Consider the following 24293-nt stretch of genomic DNA (forward strand, 5'->3'; position numbering starts at 1 on the left):
CCTCTGCAGTCTCTCACCCTGGAGATCCGGGGATGAGCTGCGGGGTGCGGGGCTGCGGGGCACTGCCCCCTCCAGTGAGGTGGTCCCCCCGCATCTGGACCAATGTGAGGGAGGGAGGATGCCGGGGCACAGGGCCGGGGGAGGACACGGGGGCCCATCTCCAGAAATCAGCCAGCAGGGACAGCTGGCTGGAGACCAGTCCAACTGCTCAGCCATAAGCCACAGAGCCAGAAGAGGGAGCTAACGGCTCAGAGCTGGAGACCCGGCCCACGCGGCGCTTACCTGATGGACACTGCGAGGGACAGCACCTCCAGCAGCAGGGCCGCGCTGAAGACAGCCAGGGCGGCGGGTGGGGGAGGCGTGGTGGCCGCCTCGTACTTCAGGAAGCAGGTGGTGGACAGCGTCAGAAACACTATGGTCGACAGAAACACATCCAGGAGGGAGCTGAAGGTGGGACTAGCAAACGTCTTCACAGGGGAGTTCTTTATGACCTGTTTGGAGCAGGAGTGGAGCAGAATGACTGGCTGGCCCCAGGCGGCCAGGAGCACAGTTCGGATGGAGAAACAGGCAACACATGCTGAGCGCTGCTGCTCTGGACCAGGCACGGGGCGGGAAGGCTCTCGGAGGACTGTCTCCCTCTACTACCCCATTTAACACTGGGGAGTCCAAGGCACAGAGAAATTAAACTTGTCCAGGGGGCCGGGCACGGGTTCACGCCTATAATCCAAACACTTTGGGAGGCTGAGGCAGGAGGGTCGTTGGAGCCCAGAAGTTCAACGCCAGCCTGAGTAACACGGTGAGACCCCATCTCTACAAAAAAGTTTAAAATTAGCCAGGCATGGCAGCGCGTGACTGTGGTCCCAGCTACTCGGGAGGCTGAGGCAGGAGGATTGTGTGAGCCCAGGAGTTTGAGGCTGCAGTGAGCTATAATCATGCCACTGCACTCCAGCCTGGGCAACAGAGAGAGACCCCGTCTACCAAAAATAAACTAATTAGCCGGGCCTAGTGGTTCGTGCCTGTAGTCCCAGGTGCTTGGGGGGCTGAGGTGGGAAGATCGCTTGAGCCCAGGAGTTTGAAGCTGCAGTGAACTATGATCACACCACTGCAGAATGATACCCTGTTTCCAAAAAACAAACAAACAAACAAACAAAAACCCTGCCAGGGTCACAGAGCAACTGATTATGACCCAGCACATTCTCACAGACACGTTACATATTTAGCTGAAAGATGAGTGACTGACTGGCGCAGGTGAGGCCTCTGCATCTGTAAGGCAGTTGCACGACAGCAATGTGCAGGGAGCTCTGCCGCCTGGCGGAGCCCTAGGTTCAGCAGGTGCAAAAGTGGGGCTTCAGGGCAGAACTGGCTGAGGGGGATTTAAGCGGCACATCGTTGCCTGGGAACCTACGGGGCCTGGCTCTGTGCTTGGGGCCGGGGCCCACGCAAAATGATGCCCTTGGGCAGCTCACAGCGGAAGGTGGGAGGGACAGGGATAGGAAACACAGGCAGGTGTGCCAAGTACACTAGAGAGGCCTGCACCAGTGTTCGGCAGTTGAGGGGGATAAATAATGATGCTGACATGTCCAAGAGGTGCACCAGGCCCAGGCCCTGCAGGGCTCTGAGGGGGTGCGATCTCCACTGATGCTCACAACACCCCACAGGCAGGAAACACCACCCATCTGGGTGTACAGATTGGGAGGCCAAGGCCAGGGGCTACCCCGAGGGCACACAGTGAACGAGGAGCCAGGCCAGGACTCGGCGTGGACCGGTTGACTCCTGAGTGTGCCCCTAACCTAGAGGAAGGAGCAGGACCCAAAGGCAGAGGCTGTGGTTGGGAAAGGGAGGGATGCAGAAAGTTCAGCTCCTTTCCATTTGGCCTTGCAACCTTCTGGCAACCCAAGAGGCCATGGGTGTCCACTCAGCACCCCAGCCGGGCTCGGACTGGGGGCGGGGGCTGGAGGCGCAGGGAGCGGAGAGGTCTCATGGCAGCCCTGGGTGCAGTGTGCGTTCCGCGGGACAAACAAGCTCCGGGTGTCCTGACCACACCCAGGAACTAGGCGGGAAGGGAGGAGGGGGAGTCTGGACGGTGGGAGCAAGGCTGCCAGTCAGCCCTGATGCCAGGCTGGACCCCGCCAGGGCAACCTGGGGGCGGGGTTTGGTTCCAAATTCCCTCCAAAGAACCTAGAGGCTCTGTAGGTGTCCATGTGCCCCGGAAGGGCAAGTCCGGTCCCAACCCTGGAATCCCTTCAGAAGGTGTGGGAATTTCTTTTTTTTTTCGGAGGCAGGGGGGACAGAGTCTCACTGTCGCCAGGCTGGAGTGCAGTGACGCGATCTCGGCTCACTGCAACCTCCGCCTCCCGGATTCAAGCAATTCTTCTGCCTCAGCCTCCGGAGTAGCTGGAACTACAGGCACGCGGTACTACGCCCGGCTAATTTTTGCACTATTAGTAGAGATGGAGTTTCACCAAGTTGGCCAGAATGGTCTCTATCTCTTTTTTTTTTTTTTTTTTTGAGACGGAGTCTTGCTCTGTCGCCCGGGCTGGAGTGCAGTGGCCGGATCTCAGCTCACTGCAAGCTCCGCCTCCTGGGTTCACGCCATTCTCCTGCCTCAGCCTCCCGAGTAGCTGGGACTACAGGTGCCCGCCACCTCGCCCGGCTAGTTTTTTGTATTTTTTAGCAGAGACGGGGTTTCACCGCATTAGCTAGGATGGTCTCGACCTCCTGACCTCGTGATCTGCCCATCTTGGCCTCCCAAAGTGCTGGGATTACAGGCTTGAGCCACCGCGCCCGACCTGGTCTCTATCTCTTGACCTCATGATCTGCCTGCCTCGGCCTCTCAGAGTGCTGGGATTACAGGTGTGAGCCACCGCACCTGGCCAGGTGTGGGAATTTCAGGGGTGACACTGCCCATGCCCACCCGCCTTGGCAGAGGCACACGCACGTCCCCTTTCTCTGGGGCTCCATCTAGTGCCCATCAGGGGTCCTAGTTAGGGCCGGGTGCATGCATGTCCCCCAAGACCTCACTGCCTTGCCCACATGTGAGGCCAGAAGGTTTCCACACAGGCTGCTGTCCTTCCAAGAGCCCACACCTCCCACCTTCCAAGCCAAGGGCTCGCGTGCAGGGCCTTTCTCTCTTGGGGCTACCATGTCCTCTGTAGAACTGCCCCATCCATGGACGCTGGCAGAGGCCCCGCTCCTCCCTCTTGTGGTCTCTCCTGCCTGCCCTGCTGCTTCCCAGAGACACCTGTCCCGGCCCCAGCCTTTCCCTCTGGGCCACCTCCGGCCCTGATGCCAGAGGCTCCCCGGGCCCACCTGCCCTACCCCTGTGCATCCTGGCAGTGCCGCCTGTCCCAGTCCCACTGAGAATGATGCTCCCCCACGTCATGACACTCTTTCGCCCTCTCTCCCCGTGGGCTCCAAACCCAGGGACAGTGCCACTGGCTCTGCCCTGCTCACTGCCCACATCCCGGGGCCTCCGGGTGTGGCCGTCCCACCATCCTCAGAGCGCAGGCTCTACGGCGGGGCTGCCAGGGCTCAAGTCACTCCGCCATGACTAGCTGTGATACCCACCCAGCCATGCCTCAGTCTCTATCCAAAACCAGGCACAAACCAGTACTCGCACCTTGTGGGCGGTGGGATGTTAGGCTAGGAACGCACCCATGTGGAGCCCTCAGCACGATGAGTCCCCACACGCAGGCCAGCTGGGAGGCTCCCTTGTCCCGGTGTCTGTCCTTTCCTACCCACCGGGACCCCGTGGCCGCCTGCCCTGAGTTTCGGTAACAGCCTCCCACCTGTCATGTGGCCTCCTGTCCTGTCCACACTCTTATCACCCTCCAAAACTCAGCTGATACATGTTTTTCTTTTTTCTTTCTTTTTTTTTTTTTTTTTTTTTTGAGACAGAGTTTCGCTATTCTTGCCCAGGCTGGAGTGCAACAGTGCAATGGTGTGGTCTCGGCTCACCGCAACCTCCGCCTCCCGGGTTCAAGTGATTCTGTCTCAGTTTCCCAAGTAGCTGGGATCACAGGCACCCACCACCATATCCAGCTAAGTTTTGTGTTTTCAGTAGAGACGGGGTTTCACCATGTTGGCCAGGCTGGTCTCAAACTCCTGACCTCAGGCAATCCGCCCACCTCAGCCTCCCAAAGGGCTGGGATTACAGGCGTGAGCCACCGCACCCGGCCATGTTTTTTTTCCTTTTGTTGGAAGAGACAGGGTCTCACTGTATTGCTCAGGCTGGTCTGTCTCCTGGCCTCAAGTGATCCTCCTGCCTCAGCTCCCTGAGTAATTGGGATTACAGGTGTGAGCTGTGTGATCTTAAAACACAACCTGTTCCAGATCCTTCAACAGCTCCCCGTGGCCTTTGCCATAAAGTCCACGGTGTGGGAGCCATAAACTAGCCCCTGCCACCTCCTGCCACTCCCGCCCTGGACGCACCTGCAACTCCCTGGACGCACAGGGCTCTTTGGTATCTCTAACGTTTGTGGGTGCTTGCCCCGCTCTCCAGAATGTTCCCTCATTCCTACATTCCATTAATTCCTAGTCTCCCCACCGAGGCAAGCTCAGGAGCACCCCCTCTTGGAGCCCCCAGCCTGGGCTTGGTGCCTCGCCGTGCGCTGGGAGGGCATTCGCAGACCTCCAGCTTCGGATGTTGTTTCTAATTCCTGTTCCCTATCAGGCCACAACTTTCCCCCTTCCCCAGCACCAAGAACAGTCCCTGGCAGAGCAGAGGCTGAGCGTACATTTGGTGCCTTTAGGAAGGGATGGCAGAGGTGTCTGCTGTCTGGGAGGCTCACCAGTGCAGGGCGAGAAGCGGCCCAGACGCCTGGCTTGGCAGCCAGATCGCTCGTGTCCAACCCCGGCTATGGGACCACGGCCACCTGTTCAGCCTTTCTCAGCCTCAGCTTTCTCTTTGGTAAAATGAGGATAATCATCAGCTTCCCTACAGCATTGCCATGAGGATTAAATGAGATGATATTGTGCCTTACAGGCCACCAACCAGCCAACTTGCAAGTCCACTCCGGGAGCTGTGTCTGGGACATTAACGGATATTCACTGTCCCTTGGAGGCTGACGGAAGGGGGCACCTCCCACCCCACGAGGCATAAACTGGCTCTACCGGGCTCACCAGGGTCTTTCTAGAGCCCAGGCCAGGACATCACAGAGTTTAATGAAGACCTGCTGGAGGAACCAAGGGAATTAGAGTGAGAAATCCCTTTTGCTCTGGGTGGGGAGGGCACCCACTCTTGAGTTGGGAACACTCAGAGGTTAGGTTTGGGGCCAGAGGAGAGAATGCAGTCAGGAAGCTGCCAGGATTCAAACCAGGCTCCAGATTCTTGTATTATTCCTTCCAGCAAGTCCCTACAGAGCACCGTGAGCGCTGGGACTGTGCTGGAGGCTGTGAGAGAGGCTGGAGGAGAGGGACTGGGGTCCTACCTCACAGAGCTGAGCATCTAGGGAGGGAGGAACACGAACCCAGAACCACGCAAGATTCCAAAATGGAGCACACATGGAGAAGGAAGTGTATGAAGGGAAGTACAATCCAGTCTGGGGTCAGGGAGAGCTTCTTGGAGGAAGTGGGATTGGGCGATGGGCTGAGAGGTCAAGGACAAGGGGTTAAGGTGGTGGGGGTGGCGGAGGAAACGTGGAGCCGGAGTTAGAGAGAGAAGTGAAGGTCTCCTGGGTCCTTCTCAGGGAAAGAAAGCAGGGAGGGCAACAGGTAGAGAAGAGCCTCACCCAAGACTCCAGGACAGGTTGGGGGGACCTCCTTTCCACGGCAGGCGGGGGTGCCCTTCCAGGGTAGGTGGGGATCCCCTTTCCAGGGCAGGTGGGGGGGCCCCTTCTAGGGCAGGTGGGGGGCCCTCTCTCCAGGGCAGGTTAGGGGATCCCTTCCAGGGCAGGTGTGGGGGGCTCCCTTTCAGGAGAGGTGGGGGCGGTCCCTTCCAAGACTGGGGATAGCCACAGGGTCCTGGAGACGCCACCGCAGAGGAAAGGGTCTACTAATGGCGAGGCTGCGCTTTAAGACAAAGGGCTAAAGAAAGGTTTTTTTCCTCCTTTGCAAAGAGACATTTCACGTACAGTTGCCACTCAGGATTTACAGAGTGTGAGAAATGAATGTTAGCCTTCACGTTCCCATCCCTTGCTAAAGCACAAAACTAACAGTGAATGCCCCCGTGAGAACAGCAGACACATTCCTCAGTAAAAGCACAAGGAGAAACGAGCACACCTCTTCTTGATAGCTGGTCCTGTAGGATCGCTCCAGCTCCTGATCCAGGAAGTTCAGGCTGAACTGGTTAATGGGCGGCTTAAAAAAATAATCTTTCATCAGGCTGGAAGACACAACAAATGCAGTCGATCAATGCCCAGCACCATCACCGTACCGACGTTTTCAGATCACAATTAGCGACCAAAACGCTGCTCATTAGGTCACTACAACAGCTGCGTCTCAAAGCGTCCGCAGACCAGACGCCGCTCAGCTGCCCCTTGTTCAAACAGATCTCTGGGAAGTCCTCTGTGCCTCTAAGCATAATCATATTTTGTGGTCCGCCTCCATTAAGGAATGACCATCCACCATGATTATGACACACATCATCGGAACCTTGGTTTTTTGGGGGTTTTTTTGAGGCAGGGTCTCACTCCGTTGCCCAGGCTGGAGTGCAGTGGCACGGCAATCTCGGTTCCCTGCGACCTCTGCCTCTCAGCTTCAAGCGATTCTCCTGCCTCAGGCTCCCGAGTAGCTGGGATTACAGGCGCCTGCCACCACGCCCGGCTAATTTTTGTATTTTTTAGTCGACGCAGGGTTTCACCAGGTTGGTCAGGCTGGTCTCGAACTCCTGGGCTTAAGAGATCTCCCTGTCTTGGCCTCCCAAAGTGCTGGGGTGACAGGCATGAGCCGCTGAGGCTTGTTTTTGAAAACACATTCCTCATGTCCAGGATTCGGAGATGAGGGCAGCTTTTCTGTTCTGTGAAACAGTCTTTGGTGAAGAACACGCAGATCACTGTGCTGAGAGTACTTTCGCGGATTTGGAGGCTTCACATGAAACCATAATTCAGAACCGGCGGTCCTGTCATTCAGAGCACTGACAGTAATTGCCACCGTAAAAGCTAACAGGTTGTTATCACAAAATTGTGTTTATAGTTAGCGTAATTTTGGTGCTATTGTCACATATGCAGATTGCATGTGAAACCTGCAAAATGATAAAGCTCAGTGATTTTAATAGCAGGGAAATCAAACCCGCTTTCCATGACTCTTTCGTTCATTTATGAATTGCCAGCAAATAGTAAAATCCTTTCTATAGGGCAGAAAATTACTAGAAACTAAGGGAATGTTAACATGATTTCAGAAAGCAAATATAGCTGTGTTAGCCTCTCTCCCTCATACAGTGACTATCAGAAGTAAATTAGATGAGGCTGGGCGTGTGGGCGCATCCTTGTAATCCCCAGCCCTTTGTGAGGCCGAGGCGGGCGGATCATCTGAGGTCAGGAGCTCGAGACCAGCCTCACCAATGTGGTGAAACCCCATTTCTACTAAAAACACAAAAATTAGCCGGGCATGGTGGCAGGTGCCTGTAATTCCAGCTACTCGGGCGGCTGAGGCAGGAGAATCGCTTGAACCTGAGAGACGGAGGGTGCAGTGAGTCGAAACGGCGCCACTGCACTTCAGCCTGGGCAACACAGCAAGACTACATCTCAAAAAAAGAGAAAGAAAAAATGAAGTAAATCAGGTGAAATACGTCCAGTGCCTCACGTGCACCCAACACAAAGTAGAGCTCATCACGTGTGCCCCTTCCTCTCCTTGCAGCGCAGCGGACACTCTCCTTTCTGTGACACGTATCCAGTAACTTCCTACATCCTCAGACTCAGAAGAGAAATAATTCTGTCCCAGGACATTGACCCTCTCTCCTCCCGACTCAGGGACTGTGGACTGAGAAGAGCCACCACACAGCTGCAGAGAGGATGTGCACAAGGCCACATTTTAGCAGACAAGTGGCAGAAGTGACCCTGCGATAAGCTGTGCTGCTCCATTTATTTATTTATTATTTATTTTTTGAGACAGAGTCTCGCTCTGTTGTCCAGGCTGGAGCACAGTGGGGGGATCTTGGCTCACTGCAGCCTCTGCCTCCCAGGTTCCAGCGATTCTCCTAGCTCAGTCTCCCGAGTAGCTGGGATTACAGGCACCTGCCACCATGCCCAGCTAATTTTTGTATTTGCAGTTGAGACGGGGGTTTCACCATATTGGCCAGGCTGGTCTTGAACTCCTGACTTCAGGTGATCTACCTGCCTCGGCCTCCCAAAATGGTGGGATTACAAGCGTGAGCCACCACGCCCGGCTGAAAATCACCCTTTGAGGCATCATAGTGAAGACTGAGGCAAGAATCATCCGTGAATGCTAAATCTAGGGAATTCTGATGGGGAATGAAATATTTACAAGATCTTCAAGTATCTTCCCACAGATTGCTTATTAGTCATAAGAGGAAGATAATAACCCTAGATCGGAGAACCTGGCACCACCTTGCCTAATTAATCAAAATTAGTATCACTAATGAGGAACACACAGGCACCGCGTGTCCCTGGAAAGGACACCCTGAGAAGGACACGGCATCCCTTCTGCAGTCTCTGCCTGGCCAGAGGGACAGCCTGAATCTAACCAACCCAACTTCAGGAATATCTGATAAAAGGACTGGGCCTGTGTATTTCAAAATGTAAACATTAGGCTGGGCACAGGTTCACACCTGTAATCCCAGCACTTTGGGAGGCCAAGGCGGGCAGATCACCTGAGGCCAAGAGTTCGAGACCTGCCTGGCCAACATGTTAAAAATCCACCCACTGCACTCCACCCTGGGCGACATAGCGAGACTCTGTCTCAAAAACAAAAAAAAAAAAAAAAAAAAAAAAAATCCACCTCTACTAAAAACACAAAAATTAGCTAGGCATGGTTGTGTGCACCTGTAGTCCCAGCTACCTGAGAGGCTGATGCAGGAGAATCACTTCAACTCGGGAGGCAGAGGTTGCAGTGAACTGAGATTGAGCCACTGCACTACAGCCTGGGCAACACAGCAAGACCTAGTCTTTAAAAAAAAAAAAAAAAAGCCAGGTGTGGTGGCTCACGCCTGTAATCCCAGCTCTCTGGGAGGCTAGGGTAGGTGAATCACCTAGGTCAGGAGTTGGAGACCAGCCTGGCCCACGGGTGAAATTCCATCTCTATACTAAAAATACAAAAATTAGCCAGGCGTGGTGGTGGGTGCCAGTAATCCCAGCTACTCCGGAGGCTGAGGCAGGAGAATCACTTGAACCTGGGAGGTGGAGGCTTCAGTGAGCTAAGATCGCGCCACTGCATTCCAGTCTGAGCGACAGAGCGAGACTCCGTCTTAAAAAAAAAAAAAAAAAGAAAGAAAAGAAAAAGGCAGAGAGGCTTCTGCCTGCAACCTTTGCTTTTTCCCAGATGGCCCCAATCGTACCTGTCTTCTTTGATAACGTCCACAAAGTGGGCGTCCGTTTTCTCCCGGATGTTCTTGAACCTCAGCGGAAGGAGAGCCGACTGGTCCAGGCTCACCCCTGCCCACCTTCCCTTCTCCTGCAAGATCTCACACAGAGAGGTCTGACTGTTGGTGAGCTTCTCCTCTTGGGGAGGGCTCAGAAGCCCGTTCTGAGTTTTGGGATTAGGTCCTCCAGAAGCCTGCCTCGAGACAAAGAGGACGCAGACACGGGAAGTGAAGTGGCACTGGGCACGCATGCCGGTCCCACCCTGACCTCTGCTGCGGGGCCCCACTGCACTGGGCGTGGGACCTTCTGCCCTGCAAGGGCCCCCCGCTGCCCTGTGCCTGCAGACCTGCTCCAATCCCAGCCCTGACTACCCGTCTGCTCTTCCCTGTTACCCAACAGCGCCCAGTGGTAATGCTGGGTGTTCAGGCCGCCAGGAAAGTGAGACATGGGAAGAGTTGATGAGGAGGTGGAGGGGAAGGGAGGAAAGTGAGGAGCCCAGGCCCCCAGAGTCTGCTTAGGCCAGCACCAGGGTTCCGGGGACAGGGTGCATGGGTTGGGGGGCTGGGAGAAGTATGACAAGGGGTCCAGGGCTGTCAGGGCACAGGGAAGGTGGATGGAAATAGGGGCTTGTGTTCGGGGTGTCCACCGTGGCTGTGGGAAGACACGGGGTGACGTGTACCCACAATCCTTTGGCAGATGGAGGATGAGAGCCTGCGCCCCAGGGGAGCCCCCTGCATGAGCCCCCGACAGGCTCTCATGGGTGGGCTCAGTCCTGGCCCTGGTGTCCAAGTCTGGTTTTCCTGGCAGCCTTCCTGCCGCCTGCCCTAACTCCCACCCTCTCTCTTCACCCAGCCTTTCTCGCTGTGAAGACCCCCTCTTGTCTCCGCCCGTCTATATCCTATCATAAATTGAGTCCAGCTTCCAGTGCCACAAATTTCCCCCGAAACACTCGAATCCACGCGTTTTAAACCCTTATTGGCCTTTAAAGGAGTCCCGCCCAGCTCCGCCCCTGAGCTCTGGATTCCACGTGGGTGCCTGCGGACCCTCCCTCGAGCTCCCTGCCGGTCTCTTCAACACCCAGAGGACCCGTGGGTGCCGAGTGGTGTTACCCAAGAGGAGTTACTCTCAGAACTAAGAAGCCGACAAGACAGGAATGTCACCTTGGGTGGATGCGCCAGGAGAGGAACTGACAGGAACAACAGCCATGAGCTTGTTACCTTGGTGCTGTTTTTATGCTCGTCTTGGCAGCCGTTTTGAGGTGCTCCTCCCTCGGCGCCGGCTTCAGATTTGGGAGCAAATGTGATTCCGCATGAAGGGCAGGTCTAGAGGAAAAACATAGACTGTGGGGACACACCCAGAAACCACGACTGCCCCCCTGAATTCAGGCAGGCCCCGCTGTTGCAATCTGCCGTCACGCAGCATGGTGGTGAGCAAGGGGAAGGCGCACAGAACCACTCGGGGAAGAGCTGAAAGCCACCTGTGACAATGGAAACACACAGAAACCCGTGCACGAACGCAGCGTGACCCGAAACGTGGAACCGGGAATGTTCACTGACCGGACAATGGATCAACAAACTGTGGTCTATTCGAACGATAGGCTGTTAGCCACGAAAAAGATGGTAACACTGACGCCTGCCGCAGCACGGTGAGGGAGGCCAGACACAGCACAGATATTACGTGATCCCGTCAACGTGAAATATTCAGAAAAGGTGAATCCTTAGAGGGAGAAGGCAGATTCATGGTGACCAGGCGGGATGGGAGCAGGAAGGGGGAGTGGCTGCTAAGGGGTGTGGGGTTTGCTACGGTTCAAATGTTTGTGTCTCCTCAAAAGTCAGATGCTGAAATCCTAATTCCCAAGGGGATGGCATTGGGGGGGGCAAAGCCTTGGGAGGTAATTAGGTCATGGGGGACAAGCCTTCAAAATGGGATTAGTGCCCTCATAAAAGAGGCCCCAAAGAAATCCCTCGTCCCTCCTGCCCTGGGAGAAGGCACCATCTGGGAAACAGGAACGGGTCCTCACTGGACACTGAATCTTCTGGGACCTTGATCTCGGACTTCCCAGCCTCCAGAACTGTGAGAAATATATTTCTGTTGTTTAAAAGCCACCTGGTTTGTGGTATTTCAACAGGGTTTCTCTTTGGGATGATAAAAATGTTCTAAAATTGACCATGGTGATGGTTGTACAACCTTTTGCTAAATATACTAAAAACCACTGAACTATACACTTTAAAAAGATTTATTTTTTAACTTTTTTTGAGATGGAGTTTCACTCTTGTTGCCCAGGCTGGAGTACAGTGGCACGATCTTGGCTCACTGCAACCTCCGCCTCCTGGGTTCAAGTGATTCTCCTGCCTCAGCCTCCCAAGTAGTTGGGATTACAGGCACCCACCACCACACCTGGCTAATTTTTTTGTGTTTTTAGTAGAAATGCGGTTTTGCCATGTTGGCCAGGCTGGTCTTGAGCTCCTGACCTCAGGTGATCCACCCATCTTGGCCTCCCAAAGTGCTGGGATTACAGGCACGAGACACCACGCCTAGCCAAAAAGATCCATGTTATAGTATGTGAATTATATCTCAACAAATCTGTTATTAAGTAAATAAAGTGGTCACCAACTATGCTAGGACACAAATCCAAGGTTCTTAAGCTCCGTGTGATGGTGAGCTAGTCTCATAAGATGGGCTGAATAATCAGAGGTACATGATTTCCAGATCTAGGAGTAATTAAAAGTTTGTAGGAATTAATGGACCTAGAAAAGAGAAGGCAAGATTTAATACAGGTACACTAAAAAGAACAAAGCCTTTATTTCTCACAAACTAGGATTCAAACCCTAGTCAAGTACTTACTAGCTAGGAGACTCTGTTCAAATCACTTTACCTCAGTTCCCTCATGTATAAAACAAGAGTGAAGGTATGTTGCTAAGAATTAAATTAAATTAAATTAAATTGGCCGGGTGTGGTGGCTCACATCTGTAATCCCAGCACTTTGGGAGGCTGGAGTGGGAGGATGGCTTGAGTGCAGGAATTTGAGGCCAGCCTGGGCAACATGGCAAAACCCTGCCTCAACAAAAAGTATAAAAATGAGCCTGGCCTGGTGGCGTGTGCCTGTAGTCCCAGTTACTTGTGGGGCTGAGATGGGAGAGCTGTTTGAGCCTGGGAAGTCAAGGCAGCAGTGAGCTTTGATGGCGCCACTACACTCCAGCCTGGGGCAAGAGACAAAAACCCTGTCTTAAAAATAATAATAATAATTAAATAAGTATATATATAGCCTAGCACAGTTCCTGGCATACAGTATACCCTTAATAAACTCATTATTATTATTAATGTGACCCAGTAACCTAGGAACTGTCTAAGAAAGCAACTAACAGCTTCCAATGAAGAAGACAACTGTGGCAAGAAAGATTTTTTTTTTTTTAGGACTCAAAAGCAATTTCCTTGCAGTAAGAACTGTAAAACATTGAAATAAATTATGGGAGGCCAGATATTATTTTGGAAATTTAAAATAAGTGTCACTACCTAAGGGCAAAGATATGACCCAGGTTGTATTTTAAGTTAAACTGCAGGCCTGTACTATATTAAATAAAAGAAACAAAGATTCTACAGGGTTGTATAGTTTGGGAATCTGATGTAACACACAAGCTAAATTTGAACATTTGTATGCATTCAAAAAATGAAAATATACATGCCAAAACAGCTAGCGAAATCATTAACTAACATATCTGAACAAATAATGGCATCCACATAACATTTGCTTATAGCTCTTTAAAAACTGACATCATCAACAGAGGTGAAATGTTCTAGTTGTCAATAACATACAGTGAGTCTATCTGAAAGCATCTCTTGGTATTGACTGGCACAGTTAAACTTCCAAACATTTTGCTGGCGTGCTGGCTCACACCTGTAATCCCAGAACTTTGGGAGGTCGAGGCGGGAGGATCGCTTGAGGACAGGAATTCAAGACCAGCCTGGGCAACATAGGGAGACCTTGTCTCTATCAAAAATAAAACAAATTAGCTGAGCGTGATGGCACGTGCCTGTGGCCCTAGTTACTTGGGAGGCTGAGGCAGGAGGATTGCTTGAGCCCAGGAAGTCAAGGCTGCAGTGAACTGTGACTGTGCCACTGCACTCCAGCGTGGGTGACAGAGCAAACCCAGTCTCAAAAAATATATATATATAAATATATGTGTGTGTGTATGTGTGTGTATATATGTGAGTGTGTGTATATATGTGTGTATATATATGTGTGGGTGCATATATATGTGTGTGGGTGTATGTGTGATGTGTGTGTATATTTGTGTAGGTGTATATATATGTGTGTGGGTGTATGTGTGTATATGTGTGTGTGTACATGTGTGTGTATATGTGTGTGTGTATATATGTGTGTGTGTATATGTGTGTGTGTATATATATATACATACTTGCCAATGAGACCACTGATCTTATTAAATGAAAAAAAAATCTAATACCAAGAGAAAAATAAAGTAGGCATGCCTGATACCATGCATAACAGATGCCTGAGAGAACTCTCTGGTGTGGCTAAGGTGGGGTGCTTGGTGCTTGGTGCTTGATGGGGCACAACAGCCATTTCAGGGGCTAACTGGTAGACCAGGAAAGGAAGCCAGAGGTGTGAAAGCATTTGCCCCACTTGGCTCAGCCGAAGCCTGAAGTGTAAGTGAGTGCTTGGTAAACGCTGGCAGTGAATATGAAAACTTCTGTTAACTATGCTGTCTGGTCATAAAGAGTTCATCTGGTAATTCAGTGTCCTTGATTACAGACAGAACAGCCATTGGTATCATTCTTCTGTAGCCATTTAGTCACAGGAATCTCCTGGCATCAGTCTGTTTCAGGTATTTTTCTTGCCTCAAGTTCATCTGCTGTGCGTTTCTCTCTTTTTTTTTTTTTTTTTTTTGAGACTGAGTCTCCCTCTATCACCCAGGCTGGAGTGCAGCGGGGCGATCTCGGCTCACTGCAACCTCCACCTCTCGGGTTCAAGCAGTTCTGCTGCCTCAGCCTCCTGAGTAGCTGGGATTACAGGCACCCACCAACACGCCTGGCTAATTTTTGTATTTTCAGTACAGATGGGGTTTCACCACATTGGTCAGGCTGGTCTCGAACTCCTGGCCTCAAGTGCTCTGCCTGCCTCAGCCTCCCAAAGTACTGGGATTACAGGTATTAGCCACCGTGCCCGGCCAACCCTGCTGTGCTTTAAGACGAGGCCACCTGCTTCTTCAGTGCCCCCTACAGCACACTGGCTTTCCTGGCTTTATGAGATTTTCTATGCATTTAAAGCCATGAATATGCCACCGTGACAGTCAAACCAACTTGGCACCAGAGGGCACACTGAGGACAGCGGGGGCTCCATGCCCTCTGCAAGGACTTCCCTTGGAGGGGCCGGAAGGCCGGTGGAGCCCGGGAGTGCCCATTGGGATGAGGTTGCTCTCTGGGGAGCCTGGGGCAGTGGTCTCTACAGGTGGGGAACTCAGTGCTTTGCTTACAATCCCCTTGAACAGAGGCCGAGGCCTGCACCCAGCGGTGATAAGAAGTTCTGATACAGAAATGAGGTCCTGCAGAGCTGCCCACAAACGGCAGAAGAGGTTGTGCTTGCAGAAGGAAAAGGCTGCGTGGGTCACATGGCCAGCTGTAGACACCCAGGCTCCGGCCTCCTGAGGGCCGGGATGGTGCTCACTGCCTATTCCATTCCCAACAGGTTTGTCCAGGAAATGGGGGTATGGGAGGTGGGGGGAGAGCCAGGTGCAGACTCCAGGCCACGCTGTGTGGCATGGGCCCACGGACCTGTGTCACCCGGACCCAGCAGCCATCATTTTACTGCACTTTGAAAATTCGGATTTTGGCTGGGCGTGGTGGCTCATTCCTGTAATCCTAGCCCTTTGGGAGGCTGAAGCGGGTGGATCACCTGAGGTCAGGAGTTCAAGACCAGCCTGGTCGACATGGCAAAACCCTGTCTCTACTAAAAATACAAAAATTAGCTGGGCATGGTGGCACATGCCTGTAATCCCAGCTACTGGGGAGACTGAGGCAGGAGAGTCACTTGGACCCAGGAGGCGGAGGTTGCAGTGAGCCCAGATCGTGCCATTTGCACTCCAGCCTGGGCAACAGAGCAAGACTCCAGCTCAAAAAAAAAAGTGGATTTCTGTTGTTCTGTTTCTTCCTCAGCTACTTTCCTTTTGGGGGATAAATTTTCTAGATAAAATCTTTAAAACAAATGAAACAAAAGAAATCTTAGAGCTGGGTGTGATGGCTTGCTTGAGCCCAGGAGTTTGAGATCAACCTGGGCAATGTAGCAATACCCCATCTCTACAAAAGCTATTTAAAAATTTTAAAAATTAGCTAGGCATAGTGGTGTGTGCCTATAGTCCCAGCTACTCAGGAGGCTGAGGTGGGAGGGTCGCTTGAGCCCAGGAGGGAGAGGCTGCAGTGAGCTATGGTTGTGCCACTCCACTGCAAACTGGGTCACAGAGCAAGACCCTGTCTCTTTAAAAAAAAAAAAAAAAGAGGCCGAGGGTGGTGTCTCACACCTGTAATCCCAGCACTCTGGAAGGCCAAGGTGGGTGGATCATGAGGTCAGGAGATTGAGACCATCCTGGTTAACATAGTGAAACCCAGTCTCTACTAAAATATAAAAAATTAGCGAGGCGTGGTGGTGTGCGCCTGTAGTTTTAGCTACTGGGGAAGCTGAGGCAGGGGAATCGCTTGAACCCGGGAGGTAGAGGTTGCCGTGAGCCGAGATCACGCCGCTGCACTCCAGCCTGGGCAACAAGAGCAAAACTCCGTCTCAAAAAAAAAAAAAAAAAAAGAAGAAGAAAAAAGAGACAGACATCCATCTACCCAATGGAGAGATTCTCACATCTCAACATTCCCTTCTGAGCAGTAGTTAGAGGTCCCTTCTGTACCAGGAGGGTCCTACCATGCCACGGTGGGTGGGTTTGTTTCCCTCCCCCGACCTCCTACCTCCCACCCCCCACAGCAATTTTCCTTGAGCAATTCGCTAGCTTCATTTTAATCTGGATTAAGACATTTCACGAACTGTTTTTTTGCCAAACACGGATGCCTCTGTGAAACGTTTCCCAGCTGGCTAAACAGCGTCTCCCCCTGCACAGCTGCAGGCCTCTCCACCCCTGCTGAGCCCTCCCTGGGAAGGGTATTTCTGACTCCAGGAAGCTCCAGGCATGGAAGCACCTCACTGCCTGGGGAGACAACCCTAGCGGCTGGCTCACAGGGAGCCACACGGGCAGGCACGTTAGAGAAAAAGCAGCGTCATAAAGACAGCAGCTACCATGACTTAGGAATGTCTATGTGCCAAGGTCCTACCCAGGAACCAGTCGCGCCCCTATTCACGTGGTATCTGCAGTTTCGACTGTGCGATCTTGTCCTTTGCAGCCACACTGCGAGGCAGCAATGATCGCTCTGCGGACGGCCACAGACCCCAGGGCCCTGGACCCGGACCACCGTTGTACGGCTCTGGCCCCCTTTCCTGGCACAAGGAGGACCCAGCAATAATCCTGGCACCTTGCTCTCCTGGGCCTTGTTCCCCCAGAGTGACCTGAGCAGCTATGCCTGTCCTCTTGGTTCTTCCGAGCAGCACCCTGGGCCCTTGGGCACCAAGGGAAGTCTCAAGACTTCTAAGGTCCTCCCAGCAGCGCGCTTGGCGGGCCAAGGAGTTTGCTGGCTGTTGCCTGGGTAACCTGAGATTCCCTGGAGAACGCCCAAGAGCAAACTCTGCATTTTCCCGGATTATCTTTGCTCCTTCCCCCATGTGGACGTGGGCTTTGGAGGGAAGAGTGTAGCCATTTCTCTAACACACTTGGGCACATTTGCATTTGTTTTTAACACATTTCAGGACGTGCACCCTACATTCCGGTCAAAATATATGGCACAAAGCTATAAAACCGTTTTTTCTTCAAGGTTATTTCTCATCACAAGATAAATCATTTCTCAGCCAACAGCTGTCCCTTTTCAAAACTGTCAAGGGAGGGAGTGGGGAAACCTCTTTTCTCAGAAATGAGGAGGATACACCACTAGAAGAGCCCTGGCTTTGCCTGCTTCGTCTTCTCAACAGGACTGTTTTGCAAGATGTCATGTTATCAGAAACATCCTTTGCTCCCAAACTCAAAATGATGTTGAACATGGCGAACAGGAATAGTCATGGCACTGCACCCACAATAACCACAAATACAGTTTCCTGAGGTGTTCTTTGAAACTCCTTGTATCTACTTAGCCCTCGTAAGCACCCACGATGCAGGTACTAAGATCGGTTCCATTTTACAGATGAGGACATTGAGACAGAGTAGGCACCGGCCCAGAACCACATGGTACGGCTGGAACCGCATAAAGCGGGTGGTGACCCCAGGCAGCAGAGCTCCCGGCCCCGGAAATCTCCAGGCGAACGGGGCAGCCCATCGGTGCGGCAGAGCCACCGGGCACACTCTATGTCCCTGGCATTGCTGTTTAAGCTAACAGGTTAGGTACAGGCATACGTACTTCAAAATAGAGCATTTCTGCTAACGAAACATTAGGGTAAGATAGAAGTAGAATATTAGAAGAAAAGATAAGCAGTAATTATCACAGAAAAAGAAATTTTCTTACATCCCCAAAGCGGTAAGAACAGACAGCAGATGGCCTGAGAATACCAGACAACGCACCACACGAACACACACGTGTAAAACTCACACACACGATCTCAGAACCACACGGGGCGGAGCCCTAAAGGACCACTAGGCTCAATAACCAGGCTAGTGATGACGACCCGAGTCAAAAATAGATGAAAATATACTCAGCAGACTGTCAGGCAGGAAGACTGTTACCAGCTGTGGAAACAGTCCTCCATGAAGTCAAAATAAGAAAATATTTGGCATTTGGGGAAACTTCATGGAAGTGCAATATTTCACTCTCGGGCGATGCCAGTTCAGTGATTCCGCACATACATTTCCATCCCTCTCTCTACACACATATATAATTTCTTACTTGGAAATAATTTTAGACTTGCAGAGAGTGGGAAAGACAGTTCAAGGAGTCTGCGTATATCCTTCGTACAGACCCGCAGTACGGTTACCAAGACCGAAGCAACTCATGCTGGAGCGATACTGTTAGCTAAGCTGCAGGCTTTATTTACATCTGCAGGATGTCCCCGGTTTCCCTGATGTCCCTTTGCTGTTCGGGGTCTCCTCTAGGTCCCGTGTTGCATTTAGTCCTCACGCCTCCTGCTCACCCCCAGCATATGGGGGTTCCCCTATCGTTCCCTGTGTCTCCTGGCCCTGCTGTGTCTGAAGTCCCGGCCAGGTATTTTGTCAAATGTCCGGATCTGGACCTGCCTGGTGCTTTCTCAGAGCAGACTGAGGTTTGGGGTTTGCGGAAAGAATGCCGCAGAGGTGACATGCCCTTCTCAGGACACCACACTGGGGTACAGGATGGCCATGTGTCGTCCTAGCAGGGAGGCTCACCTGGATCATTTGGTGAAGGTGGCGTCTGCCTGGTTTGTCCACTGTGAAGTTCCTATTCCTCCCCCACCCCACCTTTCTTTTTTGAGACGAGGTCTCATTCTAGTGCCCAGGCTAGAGTGCAATGGTGCGCTCTTGGCTCATTGCAGCCTCTGCCTCCCAGGCTCAAGAGATCCTCCCACCTCAGCCTCCCAGGTAGCTAGGACTACAGGTGGATACCAACATGCCTGGCTAATTTTTACAGTTTTTGTAGAGATGGGTTTTTTTTTTTTCAATTGTTTTGTTTTTTGAGATGGAATCTCACTCTGTCGCCCAGGCTAGAGAGCAGTGATATGATCTCAGATCACTGCAACCTCCGTCTCCAGGTTCAAGAGATTCTGCTGCCTCAGTCTCCCAAGTAGCTGGGATTACAGGTGCGCGCCACCACGCCTGGCTAATTTTTTTATTTTTAGTAGACATGGGGTTTCACCACGTTGGCCAGGCTGGTCTCGAACTCCTGACCTCAGGTGATCCGTCTACCTTGGCCTCCCAAAGTGCTGGGATTACAGGCGTGACCACCTCACCTGACACAGACTACCCTTTGGTTTTACAACAGCTTTATTAAGATGTAATTCGTACAGCATATAATGCACCCATTTAAAGTATACAACTCCAGGGTTTTTAGCATATTCACAGGGATGTGCAAGCATCACCACTATCAATTCAGACTACTGCTTATAATAAATACCTATTTAATTTCTAAGCTGTATATATTTATATATGTATGTGTCTATAAAATCATTTTTTCAATTTCTGTAATGAATGAAAAGCCCCTTCCTTCCTCAAATCAGGCTGGCTGAGCCTATTCATAATGACTTGACACACAGAAAACAAGTAGATGAAAGAAGTGATCATTTATTGAGGATCATTTTCAAAATTCACCGTCACAAAAGGATGGTTCCTGAGGTGAGTGGCCTCAAAGGGGAAGGAGAAAGCTTTTGAAAGCAAGACAGGTCCTCCCTGAATCATCCCCATATGGGTAAATATACATCATTAGCTTTGTTACTGACTGGTCCATGTAGAAACACCCAGTGGCCAAGCAGCCTGGGGTTCTGAATAATAGATGAAGGTAAACTCAGGAAGACCAGCCACGCAGGTGCACTCCCGGGGAGGCCTTTCAGAGATGAACCAAGATGCTTTCACAGCTCGAATGGTTCACTGATCAGAACTAATGTGATAAAAGTAATTCAATTTTGGGTTTTCTTTTCTTCTCAAGATGGAGTCTCACTCTATTGCCCAGGCTGAAGTGCAGTGGCATGGTCTCGGCTCACTGCAACCTTCACCTCCTAGGTTCAAGGGATCCTCCTGCCTCAGCCTCCTGAGTAGCTAGGACTACAGGCATATGTCACCACACCTGGCTAATTTTTGTATTTTTAGTAGAGATGGGGTTTTACCACGTTGGCCAGGCTGGTCTTGAATTCCTGACCTCAGGTGATCTGTCTGCCTCGGCCTCCCAAAGTGCAGGGATTACAGGCGTGAGCCACGGAGCCCAGCTGGGTTTTCTTTTTCTTCAAGAAGATGTTGGAAAAGCTGTTTTTATTGACATATGGCATCTAGATCCACTCACCACCCACAGGGTTCATGAGAAAATGGAAAGCAAACGCCTGCTGGAGTGCTGACGTCACATTCAACAGGCCAAGGCACACATGCTCCCGTGTCATACCAGTGACTTGGTTATGGCCGAGAGCATCCAACCCACAGCAATGGTCAGCCACAATCACTGAGAATCTCCCTCGAGTCGGAACCGCGGAGAAGATGGGACCTTCCCCAGTGAGTCAGTGACCTCTTGCAGGCAAGCCAGGACCATCTCTCGGCCTCTCCCAGCCCTCCATGGCTCCGTCTATGGTCACTGTCCCTGCTCTATGTGGAGCGAAGGAGTGTCCAGTGCGAGCAGGGCTTCTCCTCAGCCCTAGCGTCTGCAGGCGCCACTCCAGCTAATTTCCCAGCAATCCCGAGAGGTCCCTTCCTCATCACCACTGCACTGACGAGGAAAACTCTTGCTTAGAGGAGTTAAGTGTGTGTTTTCTCTTCCTTTTTTTCTTTTCCCTTTCTTTTTTTTTTGAGACAGCATCTGGTTCTGTCACCCCAGTTGGAGTGTAGTGGCACCATCATATAGCTTACTGCAGCCTCAAACTCCCGGGCTCAAGCGATCCTCCCGCCTCAGCCATCTGAGTGGCTAGGACTACAGGCGTGAGCCACGGCACCTGGCTGCAATTTCTTCACAGTGGCAAAGCCAAGGCTTTGAGAAGGGTCTTGTTTCAAATTGCGGCCCTTCCCGCCATGCTCCGCCTCCCCTCTGTAACGCTGACAGTAGCGTCCTCACCTCTAATGCTCACTCCTTGGTTTCCTTCTTGACCCCTCCTTCCTTCACTTGGGCAGCATCTGTCCCCCCACATTATGCAATATCAGGGCCCTTCGGGTGAGGATCTCTCACTGTTGGTCACTTCAAGAATCCAAGGGGCCAGGCGCAGTGGCTCACGCCTGTAATCCCAGCACTTTGGGAGGCAGGCAGATCACAAGGTCAGGAGATTGAGACCATCCTGGCTAACACGGTGAAACCCTGTCGCTACTAAGAATACAAAAAATTAGCCGGGCGTGGTGGCAGGCGCCTGTAGTCCCAGCTACTCCGGAGGCTGAGGCGGGAGAATGGCGTGAACCCGGGAGGCGGAGCTTGCAGTGAGCACAGATTGCGCCATTGCACTCCAGCCTAGGTGACAGAGCGAGACTCCGTCTCAAAAAAAAAAAAAAAAAAAAAGAACCCAAGGCTAGGCACAGTGGTTCATGCCTGTAATCCCAGCATTTTAAAAGGCCAATGCAGGAAGATGGTATGACCCCCGGAGTTTGCAACCATCCCGGGCAATATAGCAAAATAAATTTAAAAATTAGCTAGGCATGGTGGCACATGCCTGTGGCCCTAGCTACTCAGGAGGTTGACTTGGGAGGATCACTTGAGTCCAGGAGTCTGAGCTGCAGTGAGCTAAGATCATGCCACTGGTACTTTAGCCTGGGCAACAGAGCGAGACCCCATCTCTTAAACAAACAAACAAAAAGAAGCCGACAGTTGGGTGTAGAAAGGGTTCCCTTGGAGCTATGACTTCAGGACCAAAGTTCTGGCTTTTGACATCACTACCATTTCCTGGTAGGTCGTTACAGTACACAGCTTATGTCACATTAGGTAAGAATTTTCCAGGTATGACCTGGGAGATGACTTAAGGTCACACAGGACACACATTCATGGGGGCTGCCCTGGTTCTACACAGTTCTGCTTGGGCTTCTGACTTCAGTCCTTCGCCTGGCTCTGCAGAGCTGCATCGCTCTGTGTGTTTAATTAAAGAATTAAAAACTTAAGCCAAAAAGAAACTGTTAATTACTACATGCCAGGCACCATGCTCGACACTTGGGAAATATTTAAGTTATTTAACACACAGTCTCTGAATGCAAAGAGCTCACAGGAAGGCGCATAGGAAACAAAGATTTAAGATCGTGTATGTTACAGCCAAGTGGGACAGACTGAAGGGACTGAGAATTTGGAGACGAGGGAACAGCGTTATTGGCTGGGAAGGCACAGGAAAGCGTGGTGGAGCTGAACAGTGAACGCAGCCAGGAGTTCAGAGGGAAAGCGAAGCCATGCGTATCGCAAGTGAGCGGCAGCAGGAACAGGACACAGGCGAAAATCTACGCGTGTTCCTTCAGGGAACGCTTCCTGAACACCTTTTCTCTAATGTATTGGTCCTTGGCATGAAACTCCTTTCACTACATGAGCATTTCCCCAAAAGGTGAGACCACATGAGCCCTGCAAGGTGCAGCTTGAAGAAAACAACTGTGCTCAAAGAGGCCTGAGAGTGCGGCATACACCGCGTCCTCCTCCGAAGGCCTAGATACTATCTACTAGCGTAGCGAAGGCTCTGAGAAGTCCTGCAGTAAAGAAACCCTTTCTGTGTTGAATATCCAGAGGTTCCCGAATTTACTTTACCACTGAGTGACACCCCTCCTCCTTTTTTTTGAGACAGGGCAAGGTCTCACTCTGTGGCCCAGGCTAGAGTGCAGCAGTACAATCACTGCTCCCTGCAGCCTTAAATTCCTGGGCTCAAGTGATCCTCTTGGCTCAGCCTCCCGAGTAGGTGGGATGGCAGGCACATGCCACCAAGCCCAGTTAATTTAAAAAAATTTTTTTGTAGAGATGATATCTTGCTACGATGACCAAGCTGTTCTCAATATCCTAGCCTCAGCCGTTCCTCCCACCTCGGCCGCCCAAAGTGCCAGGATTACAGGCGTGAGCCACCCTGCCTGGCCTTCTGTCAACCTGAGATAGATTACAGGATTCTCAGAAACGTTCAACGATATTTGGAAAATCTCCACATGCCAAGGAGACATGCTAAATGGTTTTTGCTCATTCCGATCAAAACAAATATATAGATGAGTACAAAGCAGTGTTGCATCGCCATGGCTAAACTCGTGAGCGTGTGATATGGGAAACTCTGCAACCGCATCCCCTAATGGACAGAAACACACATATGTGGACGCTAAAATGGCAAACACAACAAATTATTTATTTTTGGCTTGGGCTGTCTTTCACTACTTCAATAGAGCTCAGTGTGCAGGCTGGAGGAAACCATTTTTCCCCACATAGCAAAACCATTCCCGACTCCTCCCCACGCCAGCCCCTCCCTGCCCGGGTCCGCTGTCTAGGAGCCCAGAGCTCCATTTTCTGACTCCTGCAAAACGTCAGCCCAGGCGAGACGGCTGTCTCTAAAGTTTGCAGGCATCCAGGGAATCTCAGATACATGAGCTTTACGCGTGTGCCAAGAGTACGGGGAAGAGAGGGTCCAACACCACTGTCCCGGTGGTTTTCACTCAGGGATGACTCTGCACCCCCAGGGGACACTGGGCCATGTCCGGAGACATTATTGGTTGGCACAGTTGGGGAGTAGGGTACGGGTGGGTATGCTGGCATCTGGCAGGTGGAGGCTAGGGATGCTGCCAGCCATCTGACACGGCACAGGACAGCCCCACCACACAGGACTACCTGGTCCAAAATGCCAGCGGTGCCAAGGTGAGAAGCCCTGTGTTACACTAACAAAGCACCCAACCAACATGATACACGAGCGGGGTTGACAGAACCCGGGTGTCATCGTTACAGGTAACTGGGCGACAGGCACTATGTATCCTGACCCAGTAAATAATCTGGATACCCCGGCTGACTGCCACATGACGAAGGCTGTTCATCGTAAACACCAACAGCAGCTTTCAAGCCTGTGAATGAACGTGGAGAGGCAGGGACACACTGGGTGAAGCCGTAACCACTGGCCGCCATCCTCACGCATAC

The 24293-nt window shown here is 51.7% G+C and overlaps 1 protein-coding gene and 1 long non-coding RNA gene across 6 annotated transcripts in view; both read right to left on the reverse strand.

Moving 5' to 3' along the window:
* The window catches only part of ADCY9 (adenylate cyclase 9), a 162748-nt gene that overhangs the window by 19447 nt on the left and 119008 nt on the right, over positions 1–24293 (reverse strand). For 3 of the 5 annotated variants that reach the window (XM_077985366.1, XM_015125413.3, XM_015125414.3), the window contains exons 4-7: positions 10637–10798; positions 9452–9669; positions 6220–6322; positions 283–491 (exon numbers count right to left, since the gene is read on the reverse strand). In XM_077985366.1, coding sequence (XP_077841492.1) covers positions 283–491; positions 6220–6322; positions 9452–9669; positions 10637–10798 — 692 coding nt within the window. The remainder of the gene's footprint in view (positions 1–282; positions 492–6219; positions 6323–9451; positions 9670–10636; positions 10799–24293) is intronic. The other 2 variants (XM_015125415.3, XM_015125416.3) reach the window with 1 other exon arrangement.
* LOC144337892 (uncharacterized) lies at positions 21015–24203 on the reverse strand. The gene is made up of 2 exons (XR_013411527.1): positions 21625–24203; positions 21015–21126 (listed from the first exon to the last, which is right to left on the reverse strand). It is a non-coding gene; the product is annotated as an uncharacterized LOC144337892 (long non-coding RNA).

This window comes from Macaca mulatta, chromosome 20 (genome assembly GCF_049350105.2).
Source record: "Macaca mulatta isolate MMU2019108-1 chromosome 20, T2T-MMU8v2.0, whole genome shotgun sequence".
In the NCBI taxonomy this organism is placed as follows: Eukaryota; Metazoa; Chordata; class Mammalia; order Primates; family Cercopithecidae; genus Macaca; species Macaca mulatta.